Source organism: Anticarsia gemmatalis, chromosome 6, assembly GCF_050436995.1.
Source record: "Anticarsia gemmatalis isolate Benzon Research Colony breed Stoneville strain chromosome 6, ilAntGemm2 primary, whole genome shotgun sequence".
NCBI classification, from domain to species: Eukaryota; Metazoa; Arthropoda; class Insecta; order Lepidoptera; family Erebidae; genus Anticarsia; species Anticarsia gemmatalis.
In genome coordinates this window covers 8,057,434-8,084,768 of record NC_134750.1, presented here as the reverse complement: position 1 = coordinate 8,084,768, position 27,335 = coordinate 8,057,434, and the positions used below count along the sequence as shown (strand labels likewise).

Sequence of the window (27,335 nt, the reverse complement as noted above, 5' to 3'; positions counted from 1 at the left end):
GCTACTGTACTGGATCTTATTTTGTTAGTTTTAAACAGCTATTAGAAGACAATATTATTGTTGAACATCATAGTTATACTTAGAACTATCTGATTTAAATAAGTAAAGTTAACATTTTAGAATTGATATTTGTAGAGTTAAAAACTAAACTTTAAAAAACAGCACTTATCTGTCCCCTGTTATATACATTTGGTGAATGACATTTGAATTGCACGGATTGGTATATAATATGAGAATGAGTTAGCCAATAAACTCGGTATTTTTACCATACTATTATGAAAGAAAATGTCAGTATGAGAAGGTTAAAGCGAAGGCTGTTTTATGAATTGTACGCGGGCTTACCTTATGTGAGAGAGACGGCAACAAGAAGGGGGTGGTGCTTTCAGGCTCGACCGGCGAGCGGCACAAGTCAGTGGCAACAGTTATCTGCGAGCCGTCAGCGGTGCCGGTCGCGTGCCCGCCGCCCGGAACACGTCTCGTAACAAACTTTTCACGGGATTTCGGGAAAATATTGTACACTCTCCGAGTTGACCGCCCCTTAATCACTTTTTTGCGTGCGCTCTATGCAATCTAAAACAGAATTTACCGCGTGTTTTGGGGTTCAGTTTGTTTATTGCGATTTTTATTTTCATGATATAATCCGGTAATCACATGTCAAAACAAACCAATTTTTTCGGGGAGATTGTCACGATTTTTTTTCTAATTAATAACTTTATTGAATTATAAGTGGCACCCATCATGGGGCCCATGACATTGGGTTTATTTTCATGATTGGAGACTGAAATGCAGATCGAGGAGCATTATATGTCTTAATATTAATATAATAGGCCATCATGAACTGTCTATGTAAACTGTGTTTATGGAAAAGTGGAAAAATGTTATTAGCCCTGTTCGTATTGGATTGGCTATTTGCTGCTTCAACAGACGCTACGACACGTAAGTATGATTTATTTTTAATCATTGTAGTTATACGATAGCAAAACGCTTTTTGTTTTTACTTAGGCAACATTTAATAAACGATTAGATGCTCGTTACATGTTGATAAATAAATATTTTTTTTATATTATGTCATATTTGGAAATTGCGATATAATATTTAAAGTATTCTTACCATAAAGTGCCAAAAAAAAACGCGCCGGTATTATGAGTTTCCAAGATATTTCTATCCGTTTTATTGTGTCGGATCAATTCTCTTTAGTATCGCACCATTCTGCAAAATCTGGAAACAAAAATGTAACAGTAATAATTCAGTAGTTAATTTACTTAGAATTTTAAAAAGTCGAATTACTTACATTGATCGGATATAAATTATAAGCTGATGCAAAATTATTTTTGACTCGCTTTCAAAAAACTTGTAATATCTTTAGTGTAAAAGTTGATGCTGCAAATACGCGTTAGAAAATAATTTAAAAGCTAGTTTCTACATAATTTTAATACTGGATTAAGTAGAACTTCATTTTTTTATTAATTTCGGCCATTTTTGTTGCCAGCTTATTATTCGAAGATAATGTTGTCGTTTTGACTGATTTTCTGTACACTATTTTAAATCATGCCTAGTTCCCATAGGGGCTGGCAGAGATCAAAGAACGTCACTCGGTACAATCCTTATATATATATATATATATTTGTTTTAACGTTTACATTAATTAAGTTATTAGGAATAGAAAAACCGGCCGTTAGCTTACAATTATAATATTGCAATAAGTCGCATAACAGTGCCACATACGTTCCATAAAATTCGTTTGTTCAAACTTGTGTTGTATTTTACTAGGAATCGGTTAATTAAATGAGAGTCATTATAACATGCAAATATACTAGGCTAACCATGCAAATTTAATTATGATTGTTAAAAAAACACAGTTTTGCGTCGTCGATACTTGTTAGTAGTTAATCATCCAAAAAATTCAAATACAATAGAGCAATCAAACCTATAAACGGAATTATCGTTGTGGTTATTGTCAACAGATATAAATTTATTACGCAGTTATCCACGCTAAAAATGTTATAAAAGTTTATAACTCTATAAATATAAGCTACAACACAACGCTAGAAATTTTGTATTATTTATTTCATTCGCTGATTTTTATCAGAATTAAATTTTCTGCGCGTGCAGTCATATTCCCTAAATGACACATAAGACGTCAAGAAATATATTTAAATTAAAAAGGGACCCAGGCTTCATAGGTTATAATATTAAAATAGTTATAATAAAGAGATAACTTTAAAACTCTTCTCGTCACTAAACTGTCGGTATGACAGATTTTATTCTACTAGTAATAAGTCCATCTATCAGGAACTTTTTAACTAACTAATCAAACTGTACTCCGTTAAAATAACGATCTAGATTTGTATGTAGACCTTACTCAGCTCGTTAGTGTGATTGTCTAATCACCTACTCTACGCTATGTCAGGTCGTTGACCCTTACTGATTCTGTAGTATGTAAATGAACAACAAATATGTGCATATGTAAAGGTAATTACAAAAAGCCGGCGACAAATTCATCAACGTTCCCAAAATGTTTTTGATTTTTTCGAGTCGAAGTAAAATGGAGTTGAATGGATTAATAAATATTTGTGATACAGCAGAAACAATATTTACGGAAGCAATTTCGTAGTTTTTATTTCAATAGCAAAAAATTCTACATTAATGAACGGATAGTAGCAATCACATAAACAAACCGTGTAAACGGTTAAAATTGCAAAATATCAAAATGTTTGGATATTTGAAATTGCTTCCAGGAAATTTTATTTTAAAAGTTTTCTCCCATCGAGCACATTGCATTGCAATATTTTTTTACAGTTTGTTAATATTCAAAAAACTTCCAATGCTACGCCGACGAAACAAAAGGCAAATCATATTTCAGCTTGGCGAAAGCTGCAAGATTTCTGCGAGGAAACTTCCAATTCAAAGTTAAACTATGTGTGATTTTGTTAAACATTCTTGAATTGCAACCGCGGTGTTTTTAATGGTATAGCATTGGAATAATTTGAATACTAAATAGTCTCTCCATAATTTTCGCTTTAACTATTAGTCTAGTTTTTTTCTGCATTGGGTAATAAAATTTGTACTTATTTTTCGAAAATTTGTTGCAGAAAGAAAATTATTCAGTTATTCAATACATTTTTGTATATTATATATTAACATAACGGTGGTGTACTATCACTAAAACATATTATGATACCGTTCGATTACACGATAAAATGTATAAGTATTGCCATTATAAAAGGTGTGAATCTAAAAGGCATCGGTCTTCGCTTGTATTTGGATTATCGCGGTTAAATTTGACGTGCAGTCAATTAGTGGGGGCTGGGAGCGCGCCGGGCGCGTTCGTAATTTGTCAGTGACAACGTCGGAAGTTTAACAAGCCTAGTTTTAACAATATCAACCACTATAACGCCATTTAGAAAACATTAAATCAAATCGCCCTGTCAAGATTTATATAGCCATAATATTTATGACACAAGTTTCCATTACGTCGATAGTTTATTATGTATTTAGTGGTCGTGATTATAGCGCTGTTTTGAGTTTGGCTCCAATTGTCCATTGTTCCGGACGCCGCATCGGCCAATTACATTTCGATACTTAAACTAGATTGTGATTTATTAGCATATAAAGATAAGTGGGGCATTTATAGGTTGAAGTTTCGGATTTTCACTGTCGTAACTGATGAATTGGGCATTGAAGAATTACCCAATACCATTGGGTAACTGTCTCAACCGTGACTGTTTTATAAAGATCATCCCATCATATTCCGTAGTATCTGTAAATACAAATACATATGTTACATATTAAAGCGTTTAACAACTGTCGTCTGTACCAGGAATGACGACGGATATTTATAACAAACTCCTGGGAATTTGCTTCGGTGTGATGCAATTTATTTTGGTATGGCTATCAGAAGTCATCCATACATAATATCAGTTAGGCCAGACAGCTAGTCACTCGGCATACAAAATTAGAGTTCGAATACCGTTTAATATATGCCCCTAGATTTCACTTTGTAGCAGTTTCTATACGGACATACCTATAAGAAAATGTTATAAAACTGCAAAAAGCTTTTGGCGTCGGGTACGTGCGTAGTATTTTCCAATACGTTTATTTAGTATTTCTCTACCTAGCACCATTGGGTAGATGTTATAAGTGTACCGTTTAAAAATATTAAAATAATACTAAGTTTAAAAAGAGAAGGTCGCCAATAGTCTACATATTTGTTGTTTAGTGAAAAAAAAGAAAACTCCCGTACTATATTTTGCCTTTGTGTAGCGGGTACTTTTACAAATATACAAACAACGTACACAAAGTAGTGTTGAATTGTTTCACATTATACACGTAACACTCCAAAAGTAAATTCGACTCGCAATTGGTGAGATTTTATTATAATCCTATGTATGTGTCAGTTTTGACCTGATTCCGTAAGTATATTTTAGTTTCGTGTGTCGCGTGCCACCAAACTAATTTAATAAAAACAACACAGTTTATTAAAGGGTATTTTGGCATTAGCGTTTAGATTCATGTCACACACTAACCTTCTTAAGTTAAGCACCTTATCGAATTACACGTAATAATAGTGTAGCTTACCTACTTGACGAGAGGAAACTGGATGTAGTCTGCACCCATATAATATTATAACAACTACCAAGTAATTACCAGACATAATACTGACGAAGTTTTCCGATTATTTTCATACCTGATATACTATATTTAAAGTAAGAGACTTAGGTAAAAGATATCTCTATTTACCCACAAGGCGCTGATAACGTCTTTCAAAGTTTGCATAAGCATGAATGTTTATAAAACTATGCTACACAAGAAACGTATATTATCCACTGAAAGTTTCAACTTTGAAAAATAACAGAGAAATACTAGTTACATAATATAATAAATAGGAATCAATACAGACCCAAGCTGTGTAATAGAGTTTTATTAAAAATACTAAAGTTTGGATACGTGTACGAGTAAGGTAACTACGGACAGTTTTCAACTCATCCCGGAAAAATCACGATGCACAATTTCCGTTGGAAATACTCATGAAACGGGGACGGGACACGCAAAAATTAAAGCGAGCGGATACGTGCTCTCTAGCTTGTTCGTATAACCAAAAGTAATGATAGAATTTGAACACATTGGTACAATATTAGCTCATAACTTTTACTATTTCAAATAGTTTACGGAGGCAACATATTAATTGGACTTGAATTAGATTAGATACAATATTGACATTTAAAACAATTTAATTTAACAGAACGTTTTCATTTATTGATTTCATATATAAATACGAACAGACAAAAGGCGTTTAAAGCATATAAATTACAGTAACAAGCCTTTGAAAACGATAAAATACTCAGTATTCTTTCGCGTCATTAACGTGGATTCGTTATATTACACTATCGATATTATTAATGAGCTACTTTTACAATTAATTACAAAGAAGAAATTACGCTTTGTTCGATATACAAAACAATATTTTTGTTCAATTTAAAAGCGTTTTTGCAATGAGTGATCTTGTAGGTTATATGTATTCTTTATTTATTCATCGAACTTATCTATACTTAATACTTAATATTATAAAGCTGAAGAGTTTGTTTGTTTGAACGCGCTAATCTCAGGAACTACGGGTCCGATTTGAAAAATTCTTTCAGTGTTAGATAGCCCATTTATCGAGGAAGGCTATAGGTTATGTATCATCACGATACGACCAATAGGGGCAGAGTACGAGTAAATATGTTACAAAAACGGGGAGGATTTTGACCCATTCTCTTATGTGACGCTAGCGAAGTTGCGCGAGTCAGCTAGTTAAAAATACAGTTCATCATGTGTTTAGTAAAACGTTGCATTAAGTTTTTTTGTATTAAGGCCGTGTAAGTTTGTTTGTGATGTGTAAAACGAAGACATCGAGTGACCGGCTAAGGGCGCGTTCCCACTAAACTACTTATTGTCGTGACGATCGAAATCGTGTCGTTCTATATGTGAACACCTCCATCTAAACATATTAGACACGACACTTAAAACTACACGATTATCTGTCGTCACGACAAAGTGGGAACGCGCCCTAAACTGCAAAGATTGTCGTTTAATTTCTTACTGCTAGATGGCTCTATCCACCGCTGAACATGTCGACTCGAGTTAGTAGACGTTTCACCTTTATATGTGAATTTAATAAAAGAACAACGAATAAATGACGAAATTGTATTTTTAGCATAACGTTTACGTTAGGGACTAACTCAAGGTTAAAACCATAATCTCGTGATATAACTGTTTTAATAACTTTATTGCCTATTTATAAGATTGAATAAAACAAAGTTACATAATTATTTTTAATAGTATATGAAATTAAGTAAAGATACCAAAGCCCCTGCGTGTACTTTGAAATACAGGTAACATAATTATATTAATCAATTAAAATAACGTTTCACTGTCAATCTTAACCATATTTTGCTTTTCAAGAGATACACATTTTTATGCTATGAAAATACGCAGAAACGATACACTAACAAAGTAAATTTAAAGTTGTTCGTTCATTTGCTTTCCATTATTTCATTCAGTTCCGTTTTCGATGCAAATTCAAAAAAACAAACGTGACGATTTACTATTTAATTGTGTAAAAAATACGCAATGACAATGGCGTACAGTTTGGTAAAGTTTTTATCAACATAGCACTTCCACAGTCGTTTACTAGGTTATTTTAAGAAAGGGGTCTTATTATCTTAAGGAAACCTATCAAAGGAATAGAAGAACAGGTATTAACTCGTTTACAAAGAACAGATCGGTGTTTATTTACAACACAAAATGGCTATAATTATAGTTCACCTTACAATAAATAAAACCTAGAATTTATAGGTAAGTATTTATGAACAGGTATGAAACTTTCGTGAGATTGGTACGTGGGCAATTCTTATCTTTAGATTTCAATTCGATTTATGTATTAGGTCTAATTATAGTTTATAATCGACATTAACTGACCGGACAAATTTGACTTTTAACTGGGGTCAAATGGTACTTATTAAATTCTGTAGCGTTAAACTGATTGTCTAAGTACACTCAAAATTGTTTTGGTTAGTGTTTAATACTTAAATATTGGTTTTACATTGAAATTTTCTATTAGCTTTAACTCTGGTAATAACAGATCGTTTATGATTCGTGATAAATTGTAGACCTTGAATTTGAGTTTGTTAGTTTTATAAGCACCTGTCTAGAGGTATATTATAAAACCAGTTCAAGCTATAAATTCAATATTCTTTTACCCTGTCTGTAGCATGGAAAACTAAGGTACGAATCATTTACGGTAAACGGTGTAATTAGCTGTGTATGAACCGCGTGCTTGCGTAATTAACTATGTTTATTTCTCAGTTGCTATGCCGTTTTTTCATGGTAACAGCGAAAAGGGACTTGCCAGATTGACCATTCGTGAACATTATTTCAAGCGTCTCAGCTACAAATCACTATAGGTATACTCAGTCTAACAACATTTTAAACTGTAGTTATTCCCACATTCTACACTATGCAATAATCATAAAAACAATATTTGTTCTGTCCATGACAGAATAATTACCGTTACAAAATTCCTATCTTTATGGGGTGAAGGACTCTACTTATTTATTCGAGATTTATTCTTAAAATTGCTACGATGCGTGCAATGACAGACTGGAATAAACATATTTGTTAACTTTGATCTGAGGATCATTCGATGTCGCCTTTGATTACATTCGTGGAAGTTATTTTATTAAATTCGTATATGTTATACATATTGCCATTTCTCTGAGATTTTTCTATTTTAATTGTTATAATTACGATCGATACGAAAAACCGATTAAAGAACTTTTTTCGTGCTAACAATAGGATTTTGAAATAATATACATAAATTAATAATGAAAAAAGGGTTGCTTTAATGTTTTTGACAAATCATTGAGCCTCATTAGGAGCCAAGAAAAAACTATACATTTTTATTCAGTCACAAAAAAATTAAATGTAAAATTTAACGTTTGAAATAACAAACATGTGGAGAAAAATGTGTTAAACGGACGAGGATAGGAACCATAATTTTCTTACTTTAGCTTAGAAAAATAAAAACACGTTGCCGCAAACCAAGACAGTACCCTGAAAACCGCAGTGATTATTTTAGCGTTCTTATAACCAAGTGTAGGATATTCTATGCAAATATTTTCTTAAAAGATTGTGAAATCCAGCTACACACGCGCTAGACGGCAGGGGCGGAGTTGCGAACGACACGTTGTAAATAAATAAAACATAAATCCTGTTCCGTGGGTTTTGGATGTGAATTCTTCCTTTAAGATTTTGTCCAGGCTTTCCTAAAAAAATAATCAGTAAATTGAAATAATATTTTTGTGGTTTTTATATTTTGCCATCGTGTTGGCATGATCGAATATTAAAAAATCGGAAATATTGGTTGTTTTTATAACTATGAGAAGTATTCAAACTATTGTACTTATACTCTACTTTTCATAATAATATTTAAAGTCCAGTCAATTTCTATGTAAGCCTATTAAAACAGCGTGAACAGAAGTTGCTACGGCTTTAGATTTGGGCTGTAAACGCGTTTTTACGTTTTTATATTATATGTAACTTTTTAAAATAGTTGCAGTGCGGTTCATTAAAGTTGTGTAAAAATAGCTTGGAATAATACTATAACTAACAAAATTTTAAATTATGGTTTAACATTTAATCAGACGCCTACATGGTAAATCAATAAGACCTTTGGAATGAACGTTCTTTACAGAATTGGTTAAATTTAATTAAACAACCGACTCATATTGTTCATAACAAACCGAACACGATTTCCCAAAAGGTGAAAACATCAACATTTATAGGGAAGGGCTGTTGCTAATATTTGTATCTTTACGACCTTATATCCTCTAGCATTCAAACAAATCTATTGTGCGACTTGAAAATAAAAGACACGAAACGTTTGATTTAGTGACGCAGTAAATAAAAACTCGTAAAAAATTAATGAGGTGTATTTTGGCACAGTTCCGTTTTAAGCTCTACGTGTCACGAGTCAGAATTCAACTTATATTTCAACTATATTCAAAACGTAGTAAGCCAAATAATGTATTTACTTTGTTGCTATATTAGGTAGCTGGTGGAGCATCGATTGCTAAATTACCCAATTCCGCTATCGATGTTAAGAGGATAAAACTGATTCAGTGCACTGAAACTTTAATGAATGAGCCGACATCGATTTTGGTTTTCACCCTTTTTCGGATTATTCGTTGGTAGATGACCTTTTTTACAAGGCGATGTGAGACAAATGTGTTGTGGGGATAGATCTTAGGTGCGTACACCGAATACTGTGTTTTTTCGTATTCACATTTTTAAGTATTCAGTGGAACTGAATATTTTTATATAGAAGTGACCCAAAATATTGAACTCGTCCTAGTTTTTGATGGTTGAAAACGTGAATGTAATTGAATTTTGCTATATTTTATGACTTGTGAATACATGAAAACTTTATTCGTAGCAGCAACGAGTTTTTCACACGCAGTTGAGTTCAAGGATTAACGCTGTGTGTGTGCATATTATTTGGTCGGTATTAGCACATAGCATGTGTATATGCGTATATCAGTTATTGGGAAATCCGAACCTCATCGTGCGGTTGATTTTGACTGATTGTCGGATGTCGCTTAAAGTTGTTACGGAAAATTGAGTGATTTTGCTTCGTAGAGTGCATTTACATGGCGTTTTAAGTAGCGCAGGAAAATAATTGGTGATTTTGCAGAAACTTGCAGGGTTATTATGTTTACAGTATTTAAACTTCTCGTTGTGTTACAAGTATATTAGGTAAATTGTCGATTTTGCACGACTCAGGATTTGAAGGTGTAAATGAAAATTGGACTTGAACTTATTATTGTAACAGTCGAGTTCGGGCTTATGTACCGTACTTTTAAGTAAGGTCTTATTGTTCTTGTTTTGTGCGAGGGCTGATGTTCATTTACTTGTTTCAGATGAGCCTGGTTTCAGTGCGCCCATAGCAAACGTGACGGCGCCTCTCGGGAGGGAGGCAATCCTCGCCTGCACTGTGCACAACCTCTCCACATATAAGGTTTGATATAAAGTGTAGATACATACATCTTCTTCCTATTAGTACTTACCTGTTCTATCTATCCAAAATCTCAGTGACTTGACTAAATGCTGGTTTTCAAACAACTACTGTCAATCCGAATATTATTTTTATAATGATAAAAATCTTGCTGTCTTAAAACTTTACCAAGAAGGCTTATTCGTTACCTAATATACGTTATTGCCAGTGATGTCAACGTGAGTTATCATAGTAAGCTGCTGTCTGAATATTTTGTACTAATAATAATTGAACAAGAAATGTTCAGTGGGATATCATTGGTAAATTGTAATATGCAAATAAATTTATGCAGTCATTCGAAATGCGATTTGGACCACGCGTAATAGATAATGGCCGATTGACGTTTCTATGTGTATGTTATGAGTGGAATGCATGCAATGACGGGAATGTATTTCTAATAATATAAGTATTAGGTCGGAGAAAGTCTTTTCGCATTATAGTATGTATGAATTTGTAATAAAATCTTTTCTCTACATAAAAAAGCTCGATATTTGGGTACCTCACGAGCTCACTGAAAGAAACCTTATTAACCGTGTACTCATTTGTGATTCTTGAAGCCAAAGAGATTTTATTAGCTTATATCAATCATACGAATGCTAAAATGTCCTACAAGCATTCGTACGATTGTAATATTTGACTGATAATTTTTAATACAAGTTCCTGTCATAAGTAGTATAGCATGGCGTAGGGTTATCGATGTTATAAATATTTCCACGTAGGCTTTCTTCTTATCCGTCATTGCTACAAATAGTTGACCCAATCGTAGGCGAACAACATTTATAAATAGGGGAGTTAATTAGTCACACGTGTTGTCATTACAGTTACAATAACCTGTAGCTTTATAACCAACAGTATATATATTTTTATGACCGACTGTAGATTAAAAAGCCAGTATCAATAGTTTGACATTTGAAGCACACTTAAAAATCTATAATAGTAAATCGCCTCTCTGATAAATTATTCCATTAGATAGTGTTGTGTTGCGCTTTTAAAGTATAAAATCTAATATATAAAATTCTGGCGTCACAGTTTTTCTCATGAAATTTTGTGAGCATATTGATTAGGTCTGAGAATCGGCCAACATCTATTTTTCATACACCTAAGTGACACAATTTTTTTTTATATGACATAGCAACGTTTGCCCGGTCAGCTAGTTTGTTTATATTTCTATCTTAGTCGGTATTTCTCCTTATACTTAAAAGTGTGTGACGTCGCATATGTGTGCGTATGGACGCGTGGCTTTAAGTAAAGATGATTAGATAAACTTATCGTAATAAACATAACTTTATAAATATATTTTTATACTGAAGTTCTGATTCGGCGATGATCGTAATATTGCTATATTATTACTGTCGCTGAAACAGACTCGTCAACAGGTTATCGTTAACGACAATATTATCCGTATCGTGTGCCCAAAAAAACAGCTTTGGGGAAAGACGATATGACGATTCGCCCACAATTATAGAAAAATATAACTGCCAATGTTCAATATTTTCGAACTTATTTACTACCAATAAGTAATATAATTATTTATGATTATTATTATAAATACTCAAGTCCAACTATTAATACAGTCTGCATAAGCTAAGAGATAAATATCATATTCTAATATATGTGTCAGTGATTTGTATTTTCGAAGGTCAGCCTTACAAACAGCTTAGAAGCTAGAGTTTTCTTAAAAAGAAGCGTTTGAATACTAACGAGCTTAATTAAGAGATATCGAGCCTTTAAAACTTAGTTTTCAGTATTGTACTACTACTTATATTTCCATTAGGCCGCTGAACTCGACTACTAAGCCGTTGTTAAGATTTTAGATCCTACAATATTTCTTATCTAACACTTTGTTGAAGAGCTTTTAGTTTTTCTAAGTGTTTCATCTGTCTGCATTAAGAACTTTCTAGCGTTTGTTACCAACAAGGTTCACAACTTTGTTATATACATACCTAACAAGTAGGGTAAACTGCCCTAAACTTGATCGGTTCTTGAAACTTAACTGTCGTGATTGCTTTTAAATTAACGATTTACACGAAATTCAGGTCAAAGATAGCGTATTTTTATGCTTTTTAATGCTTAGTTAAGAGTTATTTATATCCTTGTACATAAAAAAAAAAAAATCAAATTATTACTGTATTATCCCCAATCTCTATTTTTTATCATTATGGCCATAACTATTCAATACGTCATTTCATTAGTCTAACACAGAATACTACGGCAGATTGACTGTGGTTTATACTACTTAAGGTGGAATGTTAGTATTGTCTTCTGTTTCGTACAAAATTGTATGAAAATAATGTAGGTCGCCGTTACTATAGGAATTAATCGTTTTTAGAATAGCAATTCAATTTAGCCGTTTAGCCTCGCTAAGAATAGGTCCAACACCTCCCGCGGGTATCGTTATAGACGATTAAGAATGTCTATCCGGCGGATTTGTACCACCATACCTACTTCTGTTGTGATTTGCTGACATTTTACGATCTCTAAATACTCAACGTGACGTAATGCTAATCTAGTAATATTCATATTATTCATGAACAGTATTTGTTAGAGCAAATATTAATATTAACAATAACAGACTATTTTGATGAATTTATATTATATTACGTTGTGCTGAAACTAACCGTTGTTTCTATTATGTAAACGTATACGTTCATGTAATTACATACCGGTCTCTATGTCCGATACATAGAGATTATGGTTATACCGAAACAAATTACATAGTATGTATACTGAAAATACTATCATAATTAGATGAGGCAAGTTTGAATGAGTTATCTTTGTGAATTCAGATTTACTTAATAGAGCGATATTTTCTGTAACTAGACCAGTAAATGTTGGTACATTAAGTAGAACATCTTTATGTAAGACACCTAATGTTCATTGCTGAAAATGGGCTCCCCGACAGACCGTTTCAATGAATGTTCAAAGTAGGATTTTGTTACTAGAGGGTGAGGATCTCAGTAAGATGTTCTTAGGTGAAACATATTGCTTTCCTCCCCTCCTGTAAATAATCTTACTGGAAACCTAGGCTTGTTACATATGAAATGAAAAAGTTATAAATACGTTTAATTCTGTAGTACAATTGTAGCCTAAAACTGCCAAAGAAATTCGACTCTCGACTCCGAAAAATGTCAATCGAAACTGAAAAAGTTTTTCAATCGATGTTATATGCGAGTAAATGGCGTAGAGCGAGGGAATGTACATTTATAGTACGTTTCGAAACTTATTTGGAATTTTTATACTGCGATTGTTATGGTGTTTGTAATGGTGGTAGTAATAAACCTTTCGTACGTAATAGGTCGCGTGGCTGAGAGTGGACACGCAGACCATTCTCACAATCCACACGCACGTCATATCGCGGAGTCGGAGAGTGGGAGTGACTCACAGCGACCACCGCACTTGGTTCCTCCACATCAGAGAACTGCGCGAGACCGACAGAGGGTGGTACATGTGCCAGATTAACACTGATCCTATGAAGAGCCAGCTCGGCTATTTAGATATCGTTGGTGAGTATATAACGGCAAAAGCTTTTGCAACTATATTTTAGTTACTAGCCAGAAGACAGCAATAAAGAGACAAAAGAGCTAGCTCCGTAATTTATGGTCACTGTTTCCAAGAGAAAGCGTCAGCTTTATTTTACCAATTATCTACAAAGACTATTTTGTTGTAATATTTTATAACAACAATGCCGTGTAACACTAACCTTACCAACAAATTGAGTGTCAAATATTCCATGAAGTTATTAATGAAATGGTAACTATATGCTGTTGATAAGTTTAGCCGGTCTTAAACGGGGTTGTGTGATGACGTCAACTATTTTTGCTTTATCCATTAGTACCGCCCGACATACTGGACCGCGGCACGAGCACGGACCAGACAGTGCGAGAAGGAGCCCCGATCAGTTTAACATGTGCTGCGACTGGGTCACCACAGCCACAAATCACCTGGCGAAGAGAACATCCCAAAGGCACCAAAGCTATTACTGTTGCCGATGGAATACAAGGTTTTTACACATTTGTAATTATTTGCCGCCGTCGTGTTGTTTGTTATTTTACAATATGATATATTATTGTATTCTACTCGTGACGAGTGAACGGGCCGGTAACGCCCCGTCCGATGCAATTCGCCCAAAACGTCAGAATAAAATGGAAAGGTTTATCGTCCCTTACATAAATATTTGCACAATTAAATTTCCTGTTATTTTTTCGTTCACTATCCAGTTATCAAACTTTGTGTAGGTATTATTATTTACATTGCAATGTTAAAAATGTAAGACTTAAAGTACCACCGATTCGGTTATTTGCAATCAATTTACTTTATAATCCATAAGGTATTATGTTGTTTGTATAATTCAGTAGAAACAACGCTTAACACAGATTTTACGTAATAAACGAACGAAAAAAAGTAACATGAAGCACTAACAAGGCGAAAGAAGAAGATTATTATAAGTGCTTAGATATTGTATCAAGTTTTAGTTCGCTACGCTAAACTGTTGCTTCCATAGTTGCGTAAGCTTATAACAACTTGGAACTACACCTGTGTACAAGCATTAATAATATTGTTTCATCTAAAAACGATAAATTTCTTACGCGATGTTTTTTATATGTATAAATCAATCAATATAACAAAGCCCGGTTCCGTTAAATGTAGAGCTAGAATAGATGTTTTGTCTTTTTCTTGTCGGGTTGGTTAAAGTTTCTTATGTAAAACAATGTTTAACGGTGAATGTTTAATTCTTAGTGTCGTCGTACGAAGGCCCAGTATTAAATATAAGTCGGGTGACAAGGCAGCATGCGGGCGCTTACCTATGTATCGCCTCGAATGGAGTGCCGCCTACTCCGAGCAAGAGAATCATGCTCACTGTGCAGTGTAAGTACAATATACTGAAATTACTTTCCTTTTTATTCATTTAGTGCCGAGATTTTTCATTCTAAGTTTTATAGTTTTGTTAATCTGTAAGTCGCAATAATGAGTCGTGAACTTGTGCTTGACAGCTACATCCGATAAGTTTATTTGACTTATTTTAGTTACTGACTGCCTATATAGTCAACGTTTTATGATCATTTAAATAAATACATACTTATTCCAGCGCAAACGCAGTCTTTGGAAATAAGGTTTATACTTTTTTAACTCAACTTAAAATAATTATCTATTGATGCAGTTCCTCCGGTGATAAATATAAGGAACCAACTGGTGGGCGCGGCACTTGGTAGCGAGCTGGTGCTTGAGTGTGAGACCGAGGCCTATCCCAAACCTGTCAGCTACTGGAGTAGAGATAACGGCGAAATTGTTCCAGTCGGTCAGTCCCTTTACTATTATAATAGTTTCTCTTACTCAAAGTCACATAATAATGCACTTATATTATTACCTGATAAGCTTATTATAAGTGAACGTCTTAACTCGCCACAAATCTGTAAAAGGTTACAGAACGTTTGGTCAATGGATCTTACCCGCATTGGACTTACCATTTAGTCGCCCGCTTGCGTTTGCGTTCACCTAAATTAGTTACGTTACGTTTAGCACCCACTAAAACCAAATACGTTTCGTCGAAACTGTTACTATATATCCCATAATGTTAGATTGAACTGAATGTATGAAGCTTATTAGTATTGTGAATCCTACCTTTTACGATTCTCGTTTCCATTGTGAGAATCTAATTAACAAGACCTTTGTATAGTAACGCATTTTCATTACTTTTATATTTTACGATATAATCTTTTACTTTATTGTGGTATTATGTAGCCGTGTTTAAATAAAGTGGAGTTTTGTCGCTCTCTGAAAGAGCGGCCAGCAACTGGCACTAAAATATCAACTGAGCATGCATATTTATTTTTAATATTACTCTTGTGAGAGTTGTACAGTAAGTAATATAGTAGATAAGAATAGTAGTTGAAAAATGGTACAAGTGTGTGATAAATCACTTGAGCCCGGACAATACATTTCGTAGAATCTCGCTTTACAATAAAACGTACTTAAGTAATAATTTATTCTCGGTGGAGTCAATAGTAGGCATTGGTAGTACAACTAAACCTTCAGTGAACTTTCCGACTGTGAATGTAATTAACAAGATGATATCCATTTCAAATTCTATTTCGGATTCGAATAGAGGCTTAAATACCTGCCTCAGTCTACAATCTACACACCTAAGGTTACCTGACTAAGTCCGTAATTAAAAGCATTTTGGACTTTGTTTGAGTCATATCGACCCTTCGCCTTTCGCCTACTTTGGTCTTTACCGATAACAAACACGCCTAATATTTTACCTTCTCGGGATTGAGAAATTTGAAACTGTTTTATTTTATGAAGAGTTTTATAAAGTTTAAATTGCCATGTCGAAAAAAGTAAGTCCAACGTTTCAACGTCTCATTCATTTAAATGCTACTTTGTCACAAAATTATGAATTCTGATCAATATTTCAAATACATTTGTAAAAGAAACGTAAGTAAACATGATGTAGGTGCTATGAATGTAGCTACGAGTATTTTTACGACTTAAGTAAATACATTTGAAAGAACACACAAAATAGACGCGTACCTTATTTATTAAGCGAAATGGACCATAAATTTTATATTTCCAGTATCATCATACGTCCTAAGTACCGACGTACGGATACTAAGCCGCTTGTTGAGGCAATATTTTACATGTAATCGAATTGCGTGAAAGCATTTTCTTTATTGTTGTGGTATTGTGACGAAGATATTTATACCGTTTAATATTGTTAGCTCCTTATTTGAAAAGATATTAGGGTGCGTGGTAACTATTCCTTTTCATCATATTCACAAAAGAAGGACAACAACGTAATTATTTGATCAAGTGAACACTAGATGACAAGTTGATATTTTTTTAAACATTTCGCGTTTATTTTATTTATTTAAAGGTCTCTCCTGCCAGGTGACGAGACAAATGAATAACTGATGGGCATGTAACGCTTGGTGCATGTGCTTCATCTGCTTAGAGGCCAGAGAAAATTTAAACTTCTTGAATCCTTTGGGTTTACACTCGAGATGTTATTTTACATTTACATAGTAAATATCTTTGTAGCTAAAAGTTGCCTGTCTTATTAAATTATGAGATTTAAATTAAAAAGATATTTGTATCTTAAGCATAAGAAAGAGTTACGCACAAGTTTACCTTTACGTTTAGTAAGGCTTTTTGTGTATAATAATAATAATCATACAACAACAATTTGTGGATATAACGTCGTAAATTACAGTCAATAAATATGACATTGTCAAAACAATGACAATACATTATAAAATATGTTTTTATTTATTTAAATGTTCTGACGATCAATGAATGGTCAATGTATCGTTGTAAATATCAGAGTCGTATTAGAGTAGAGTTTTTAACAGACTATACAGATTATACTTCGCGTTCTATAGGATGAACAATGGGTCTTTGAGCTATGAATTTGGTCGTTCACGATTAGAGAATTTCTTGCTTTTGAGTAAAACTCTTGAGCAAAGTAAAGTGCGCGTACTCGCATTTTACTTGCACTCAAAACCTGCAAAGACGTAATTGGTCATAATATCCAAAAAAGAGAGGCACGCCAAACCTTCTTGCTGGTACTGGAGATGAATAAAATCCCGAAGTAAGGGGAATCTGGTAGTTTTTACCTTCCCATCTCCTCATAGTAACAAAGGGTCTTATAATAACAGTAACTAACCCCAAGTTCAAATTGATTAAGCGAAACCAAGCGTAAATGCCTGGTAGGAGGTGTCATCCACCACAAATTGCCTCTATTAACATTTACAAGAATCGTTCAAAATATATTCTATGTTTAATCGAAATCACGGTACCGAGCGCTTACCTGTATATTGATTTTTCAATTTTCAACGAGAAACGTTCACATACACCGCATTGTATATTTGTGTAATAATGTTAAATACATTTTCATGTTTAGGGGGAGGTCTCGAGCCACAGAAGATAGATGGATCATATCGATCAGTGCTGCGGCTCGCTATACGAAGGGTCACGAGTTCCGATTATGGGACCTACAAATGTGTTTCTAAAAACTCCCTCGGAGACACTGAGGGCACCATTAAGTTGTATCGTAAGTTTCATTGATATTTATTGTACCTACTTGTACATTATAATGTGTGCTTTTAAAATGGACGCTATCGTGATATACTTGTAAATACAACTAAATATGTAACAGTTAAACGGTTTGTTGTGTTGTTGTGTAAGTATATTACTGTATCTATTTAGTATATTATTATTTCCTCTAGAAAAATATATCGTTGATGTATTGAAACTGATTTCACTCAATGAATCGAAATTGAATAGGCACTACTTTTGCAGCAATTAACCTAAACTCCTTTCACTCCAAAATAGCTTTGATGTTATTTCCTTTTATCATTTATCTTATCTATTGTTTATCATGATTAATTTGAACTTTGTACATTCAGCTATGCCTCTTCCAGCGATGGAGAATAAAAACGGTAATTATAAATAAACCTTCTTTCATTTCTTCACTCAATTGGTTGGATCTTCTTTAAATATTTTATAAACTATATAAAATATTTTCACAGTTGTTCAGCGGCTGAATATTATGGCTGATAAGTCATCGGAAAGTACACCCTTTGGCACACAAGGTACGTATTAACGGACAATCGAAAACCATTTGTTTCTAATACCCTACTAATTACGCTGGCTTGCTCATAGCCTGTGTTTAGAACATAAATATCTTGATTTAAATTGATATACAAAGGCTAATGGCGTTTTTCACGGAAATATTTGTTTAACATGCTTCATATGAAAAATATTTACATACTTGTATAAAGCTTTTCGTTTAATGTTTTTCTTTTAAATTTCGTTTATAACGTATGAGAGCTTTTTAACACAATGTTATATTCCACTCTCTTCAATAGTATAATTATGACAGCCCTAAGCGACTTTTGGCATCTAACTAGTTTTTAATTCTAAAACTATAACATTATTACGTATACCTAAGCACCCACTCATTTTATTACTTTCAATATTTTTTACACGTTGTCTATTGGCCTAGTTCTGTTTGCGTTTCTCATTGGATTTTTCATTTAGTTAATTTAAAAATCCCTTTGAGAATATAAAAATAAAACCCTTTATCCAAGTTAACTCACTAACAACGAAAATATTCTGTTCGCTTGCTAATTAGTAAAATGTTTTCAGATTTCAGGTTACAAGATTTCAACAGGGCAGTCTCGAAAGATCAGTGCCGCTACGGTTTTTTGTTCTCATTAGTCATTTTAATCAAGATAGCAACATCTCGAGGATGATGTTTCTCTTTGAGCAACTAAGAATATAAATTAATTATACCTTCCAGTACAGTACAATCACTTGGATGGGAGTATCGCTTTGATGTTTTATAAATTTTCGATATTAGCCTCGAGTTATGTTTTGCAAATGACTAATTTTAATTACTGTAACGACATTACGTGGTCTTGGTTACTAGACTGTACTTTTTTAAGTCTTATTTCAGAGAAACGAACTCTTTAGTTTTTTTGTGTTTAGTTCACGTGTAATAAAATGCTAGTATTTTCAATTACTAATCATTGTAATCACATACTGATTGAAAATATCGATTGGGGCGCTGAGTATCGTCTATACAAATACTTATTTATACATGATCACGTAACAAATTCTCTTAGAATCAAATTAATCAGACGTAAATTCATTAGTTTTACAATGCATAATATACCTGTTAATGAAAGAAGATATAGATAATACTTAGAATAATGAAACGTGTTATTTTAATACTGTTGTTTTGTTAAATAGATAGATCGGTAACAAAATTGATTTAACCTTATCGAACATTTTGTAATAGGTAATGACGGAACATATCTCTTAGATCTCAATTTAGGCAAATTATATTTAAGTAATTTTAGACAAATATATTAATTATGTCAGAATATTGAAAGTATTAATAAATATAGACTGAGTTTCATGGAAATAGGCTTGTATATATAAAGCGAAAAGTAATTCATATAGATAATGTACAAGTTATTTATGCTTAAATTTAAGCGGGATTTCTGCTGAAGGCAGTCAATTACACGGGCATAATGACGAGTAAACATGGGATCAGTTGGGTTATATTGCTTTTATATTAAGAAAGTAATTTTCCGATGTATTACAACACATCAATGAGGCACGTTACGCAGAAGTACGCATTTCTTCACTAGCCTTGATCGTCATTGATGTATTCCTATGTTATAAATGTGCATGTCGGTGTAAATATAATGTTCCCATAAGCTCTGTCCTAGTGTCCTAGAGTGTCAAAATTCTGTTGTACTGCGGACCACTGTTGCTTTCCGTATAAATAAACGACTATTAATTTAACAGCTTTTTTTATTCACCCCTAAACTATTACCCTCTTATTCATAAACACACTATAAACCTATTTTAGTCAAAAAACGACTATAATATGTTTTCTCTTTTACATTTCGCTAAGGAGTGAAAGAAACAAAACTCTATATAAGCCTTTCATAACTTCATGTATTTTTATGAATAAGAGGGCTAATCTCTGCCTCTGGTAAAGGAAAATCAGTACATTGGTCTTCAAACAAAACATCTGAAATTTGTATTAATACACATACACATACTTATACTGTGCAAGTGTTTTTACGAAAATAATGCACAAAGCAAATTAACTTGAAGCAAAGTATTTAACTTTTAATATATCAAACGTAATTTAATTATATAGTTGGTTCGTTTGTGCAACTAAGCTTGTTCATTAATATTCCACAGATTCAGTGTTGCAACCGTGTATAATGGTTTGTTGTTTTGATAATAAGGAGGACTCCTTTCACTATTGAGGCCGTAATCGGACTCTGTAAAAGGAAAAGTACAGAAATTGCAACACCAACAAACATGCCACTTGGACGTTTCATTAGTTAGCTAGTCTAAGTCTTCTCGAAATGTATTTTATAAATTGGCGTTGGGTTGCTTTTAGCAGACTGTTACTCTATGCAGAATAAAATACATGACAAGGCGGATAGCAATCTATGTGGCTTACTCGTATTTTTAAATCCTTCATACTAAAGTTACCTACGCTTTTTCATAAAAATTCTTCAAAAAGCATTGTGGTATTAGAAGCTTGAATAAATTTTAATCTGATATTATTCATTGTGTGCTTGTAAACCAATTAGCAAGTATGATTTGATTTACATTCAATATCATATTGTTTGAACACGTGTGTGTAAAGTTAATATTTCAGCCTGAAGGAAAATAATTAATTGAAACATGCGCCTATCTAATTTCAAAGCTTTATCGAAAGATGTACGAATTGATCTGTCTAAAGCAGTATAATCAAGAGACGTGTAAAGGTAATTAGTAGTCATACTCGTACGCCTTGCCTACACAAATTGTAGACACAGCTCTTGCAATAATGCTCGGGGGATATATGCTTCTCTAAATACAGAATACTTAACAGTGCTAACATCGCTATACCTACCTACTATCTAATCGACTAAATTGACTGAGAAATGGTAAGCTACATATTTGTTTAAAGGAATTATAAGTTACACAACAATTGAAATATTATGACACTTTGATATTACTAAATGATTCTATACGAACTCAATACATAGTCAATATTTATTTTGAAATTCTTTTATGGTGATCAATGCAGTTTTCTAACAAGAAGCCTCAGCTGAAAATACTAAGCTGAACAGCATCAACACGATCGTAGCTTACAAAAGTTCCAGTGTCGGTCACGGTAACTTACATACTTACGAGTATGTAGGTGCTCCGACACACTACTATTCAACTTTGTTGACTCGCTACAAAATAATGTGCCTCCCTTGTGCAACAAATTTTATTAACGACTGTACCTTATAGTAAGTTGTATTATTTATACTAAGTAGTGGGTAGGTAGAGATAATTCAGAGCTCACGTTCGTGTGGCAAGCTGCCCGGAGCGAGGGTTGCATTCACCGGTTCAATAAGAATGCCTATTCTTGTGCTTAAAGCACCGTACTATTGTGTTCATAAATTATATTATTACAACATCGCCTAACTTAAACGTACATTCTTGCAAACGCTATTGTACTAACTGAAGTCTATACTTGCCGAACTAATAGGTGGTTCATTTTGATTAGCCTTTTGTGTACACACTATAATAGAATGTTCTACGTTAGGATTATTTCTACGAAAAGTTTCCGTGTCATTATACTGCAATGACATAATTATAGCCCGAGGCGGGCTAATTGACACACAATTCGTGATTACGGTATAATGTTATGAGTGTAAGGGGTTCGCCGCTGTCGATATTACAAGCCCCGGGTTGTCTTTTACGACACCTCTGGGATGTGAGGGGTCCCGTGCCTTGTAGTAGACCTCTTTGAAAGGTAAGTTCTGATTGAGGAGAGGAGCGTTCCAACAAACAATGAGAAAAATGGTGATACTAGTTCCCCTTTTTGTGTTTTGATTAAAAATTCTTATCTCAATATTTGAATATACTACTCCTACTGGTTAAAATTCTAAACATAATATTCTGAAACTAAACGTACAAAATTTCTTCAACCAAAATAAATTTTATTCAAATTTTACGAAGAGAATGCTTTGGAAGGAAATCATTTTGTTTTTACGACACAGTAGGCCAATGAACTGAAAATAACCGAATATGAAAAGTCAAAAAAGAAAAGCAGTTATAAATTTTAATCGCACAGGAGATATAATAAAATTAGTCTTTGATCCTTGATCCGTATCTATTCAATAATACAACAATATTTAGTAAAATTATATCAGGGCCGATATTTCACAAATGGCAATTATTAAATAAAAGCCAGTTTGACAATATAGTAGGTATGTACCTGTCAAAGTGACAAACATTTCCCTCTAATATAAGTAATCTTTCAATGTTACTATTACACTCATTTTTTTATTATAGGAGAATACCTAAAAAGTGTTTGCCTAATCTAGCAATAAGACTAAATGACTTAGTTTATCCTAAATCACTACAAACAGAGGGTACAGTCAAATATGTATATTAAAAATGCATCACCACATTCGGTCTGTGCAACTGTATAGAATTGAGTTCGCTTCTTATTCCGTTGGGATCTTATATCATTGAGTTGTTATAGGTTTATAGTAGTGCACTCCTGCCTCCCTCAGGGATTTGCAGGTATCATGGTATGTTATCGCGTTTATTCGCTAAAAGATCGATGGTAACTCTAACAAAGATATTGTATTAACGTTGTATTGGCTATCCAGTATCCATACATACATGAGATGTATGGTTCGGTATAAAAGGTCACTAGCCAATGTCTTGTTTTTGTGAAATAGAGATTTTCCTAGATGTTCCAATCTGAAGCGCGATTCTCTGCCACTAACGAATATTGACAACCTGCTAGCTATGAAATGATTTTGAATGAAATTCTGATCAGCGCCTCTAGCGAGTGCACCGGGAGCAATTTTTGAAATACATTTTAAATATATATTATATATTATATTATATATGTCGTCGTCGTCGTCGTTGCGGGTTCGTAATTGATAATATGATGTGACGGAGGGGTGTGGGTTCTCTGGTTTGTCTTCCTCCATCATCATAGGTACTCATTGTGATAAACCTATTCATCGACTGTGGGCGTCGTGGGGTAGTGTCAGATAGATAATAAATCACACTCGTACAATTGAACACTTTATAATTACAAGTAGGTACAGTAAACAACAGTTACAACGTAATTATTCGTAATACAGAATGCGCGATGGTTCAGTGTCGTCCACGCGCCATTCCCGCCAAAACAGAAGAGAATCACATCTGTCAAATTCGAACAACGCGCGCCACTAACTCCATCGAACGCCACTAGATGGCGTTGGCTTCCTGTATACGACCTCATTTCGACCAAAGAGTCTTAATACTCTTCACATATTCCGACACGGCCATCCTGCTTGCACACGTCCTCGTGTGATGGTTATTCTGTGAACAAAATATCTCACGACAGAACAATGTCACACTCGGCCACTCCTGACCAAACTCTATAATTACTGGGTCCATCTCATAACTCTACTAAGAGCTTTAATTGGATTTTATATTAAATCTCAATTTACCAACAAACATTCGGAAACTATTCAAAATAGTTTCATTAACTTCAGTCAGCGTGAGTCATGTACCAAAGCCGTTCGAATCAACCTTTACAGCTACTGTACAAATACTTAGTTGACAGTTATCCCCGAGTAAAGTTTCTAACACCACGGCTCTCCAGCCGACGAGCAATCACATTGCTCACACGTGCATCCCTCTTGGACTACACTACGGTCTCCACAGACCACGACTTTCTCCAAAGTCGAACCGCTCTGTACGGTCTCTCAAGACCACGACTTTCTCCAAAGTCGAACCACTCAATACTTTCTCTCAAGACCACGACTTTCTCCAAAGTCGAACCACTCAATACGGTCTCTCAAGACCACGACCTCCGTCAGTGTTAAACGCTCACCGCGCACCCACGGACTACTTGAGTTGCCTCAAGAGATACCGATTTCCACCGGGCTACGAATACGTATTAACAACTGATACGGTCGAACACAATACGGCCGAAAGAAACCTTCACTCGTTTGAATACATTCACCAGAAACTCATCAATCTCATTATCATCAAAATCGATATCGACTGGTACATGACCTCTGACCAACATCTATCCACAATCTCAATAATTTCAAAAGACTCTTTGAACTAGTTATCTAATACTTTTCTAATACAACCGCGCATAATTCTATGCTCAACTTAATCAACATAATCTTTAGTTCATCTGTGGTCAAACATGTCGTTAACCCGTAACGAAAAACTGAAAATGCTGAGCGCATTTGTTAAAGTCTAGTCCTGTACTTTCCACTACTTTCCAGTTATATCAGTCACAATAGAAGTTAGATTAAAGTGAACTCATTGAAGTGCATCAATACAAACTATGACTGACCGAAAAACACGTCATAAGACTTTTGTTTAATTACTACACAGTACACGACATAAAATCTGTTCTGTACTGAACACTCGTCTAACGTCTATGACCAATATCAGTCATTGCAACAACATTATTAGAACGTTTACCACTAAACGTAGGAAAACTTTATATTACCAACAAGCGTTTAGTCACGAAACCATAAGTAAAACGTAACGATTCACCTTTACGCTCGTAAGTCCTCGATGCTGGTTGCACGACTCATATGCGCACATAATGCGCCGCTCGCTCGGCTCCCCGTCGGCACCTGGTCTGCCGCCGCCGCCACTGCCGCTGTCACCGCCGCTCGTTCCGCTTCCCGTCGTCACCCGGCCGCCGCGTTCGCCGTCGCCGCCGCTACCACCGCTAGCGTTGCTACCGCCGTCGCCGTGGCCGTCGCCACAGCCGCCATCGCAGCCGCCAGCGCAGTCGCCAGCGCAGCCGCCACTGCAGCCACCAGCGCAGCCGCCAACGCAGCCTCCACTGCAGCCGCCAGCGCAGCCACCACCGCAGCCGCCAGCGCAGCCGCCAGTGCAACCGCCAACGCAGCCGCCAGCGCAGCCACCACCGCAGCCGCCAGCGCAGCCGCCAATGCAACCGCCAACGCAGCCGCCAGCGCAGCCGCCAGTGCAGCCGACACCGCATCCGCAGCCACCGACGACGCCACAGCCGCCACCGACGCCGCCGCCGTCGCTGCAGCCGCCGCGCCGCGCCGCTCGTTCACCGGACGGCTATGTGGCGAGGCTTGCCACATTTGTTGTACATCACGGATGCTGGTTGTTGCGGTGCTTGATCCGACGATGATGTAGATGCTCAATGCTTGCTGGTCCATAGGTTTACTTCATGATCTTGTGTCTGTTTCTCGCTTCTCCGAGTCAATCGTAGGCAGATCTTCATTTGTTTTTAAGGTTATTGTTGTTTTTCTTCTAACATTGCAGCTCAAACATAATTATCTCACCAGACGTCCGTTTCTTTTCTTGTACTATCTGACACCGATCCCACTTCTGATGTCGTCGTCGTCGTCGTCGTTGCGGGTTCGTAATTGATAATATGATGTGACGGAGGGGTGTGGGTTCTCTGGTTTGTCTTCCTCCATCATCATAGGTACTCATTGTGATAAACCTATTCATCGACTGTGGGCGTCGTGGGGTAGTGTCAGATAGATAATAAATCACACTCGTACAATTGAACACTTTATAATTACAAGTAGGTACAGTAAACAACAGTTACAACGTAATTATTCGTAATACAGAATGCGCGATGGTTCAGTGTCGTCCACGCGCCATTCCCGCCAAAACAGAAGAGAATCACATCTGTCAAATTCGAACAACGCGCGCCACTAACTCCATCGAACGCCACTAGATGGCGTTGGCTTCCTGTATACGACCTCATTTCGACCAAAGAGTCTTAATACTCTTCACATATTCCGACATATATATATATATATATATATATATATATATATATATATATCTATACTAATATTATAAAGCTGAAGAGTTTGTTTGTTTGATTGTTTGTTTGTTTGTTTGTTTGTTTGAACGCGCTAATCTCGGGAACTACTGGTCCGATTTGAAAAATTTTTTCAGTGTTAGATAGCCCATTTTTCGAGGAAGGTTATAGGCTATATATCCTTACGCTACAACCAATAGGAGCAGAGTACCAGTGAAAAATGTTACAAAAAGGGGGAAAATTATGATTCTCTTATGTGACGCAAGCGAAGTTGCGCGGGTCAGCTATTATATATATATATATAATATATATATATAATATAATAAAGCTGAAGAGTTTGTTTGTTTGTTTGTTTGTTTGAACGCGCTAATCTCAGGAACTACTGGTCCGATTTGAAAAATTCTTTCAGTGTTAGATAGCCCATTCATCGAGGAAGGCTATAGGCTATATAACATCACGCTACGGTCATTAGGAGCGGAGTAGCAACGAAAAATATTACAAAAACGGGGAAAATTTTGACCCATTCTCTTAGGTGACGCAAGCGAAGTTGCGCGGGTCAGCTAGTTTTAAATAAGTATCAAATTCTCGGGATTCTGTAGTATCGATTGTGCAAAATCGAGCTCCTGTCTATGGTGTATTTCCAAATTGCGAAAGTATTTTCATAAAAAAATCGGTTATTCGGCATATATCGGGCACTCAATTCGCTTAACGTAAGTTATCCGCTACTGAATATCCAAAGCAGCTGTTACGGAAATTATTGCATCTGCTGCCAAAATAAATGGCTAAACAGAAAGTGGAGTGCATGATATAGCACTGTCGTAACTCCTTGTACGTGGCACTCCTAACTTTACGTAAAACTGCATATTAATATCCTATAAATGT

General features: G+C 35.0%; 1 protein-coding gene across 1 annotated transcript; it reads left to right on the top strand.

Moving 5' to 3' along the window:
- Window positions 1–432: 432 nt before the first annotated feature.
- On the top strand, window positions 433–20,392 carry LOC142973892 (opioid-binding protein/cell adhesion molecule homolog). The gene is made up of 11 exons (XM_076115922.1): window positions 433–643; window positions 778–936; window positions 9,960–10,057; window positions 13,389–13,596; window positions 13,926–14,093; window positions 14,831–14,959; window positions 15,252–15,389; window positions 17,994–18,143; window positions 18,499–18,531; window positions 18,622–18,684; window positions 19,241–20,392. The coding sequence occupies exons 2-11, from the start codon at window positions 834–836 to the stop codon at window positions 19,345–19,347; spliced, it is 1,197 nt and encodes a 398-aa protein (XP_075972037.1). The 5' UTR covers window positions 433–643; window positions 778–833; the 3' UTR covers window positions 19,348–20,392.
- The last annotated feature ends 6,943 nt before the right edge of the window (window positions 20,393–27,335 follow it).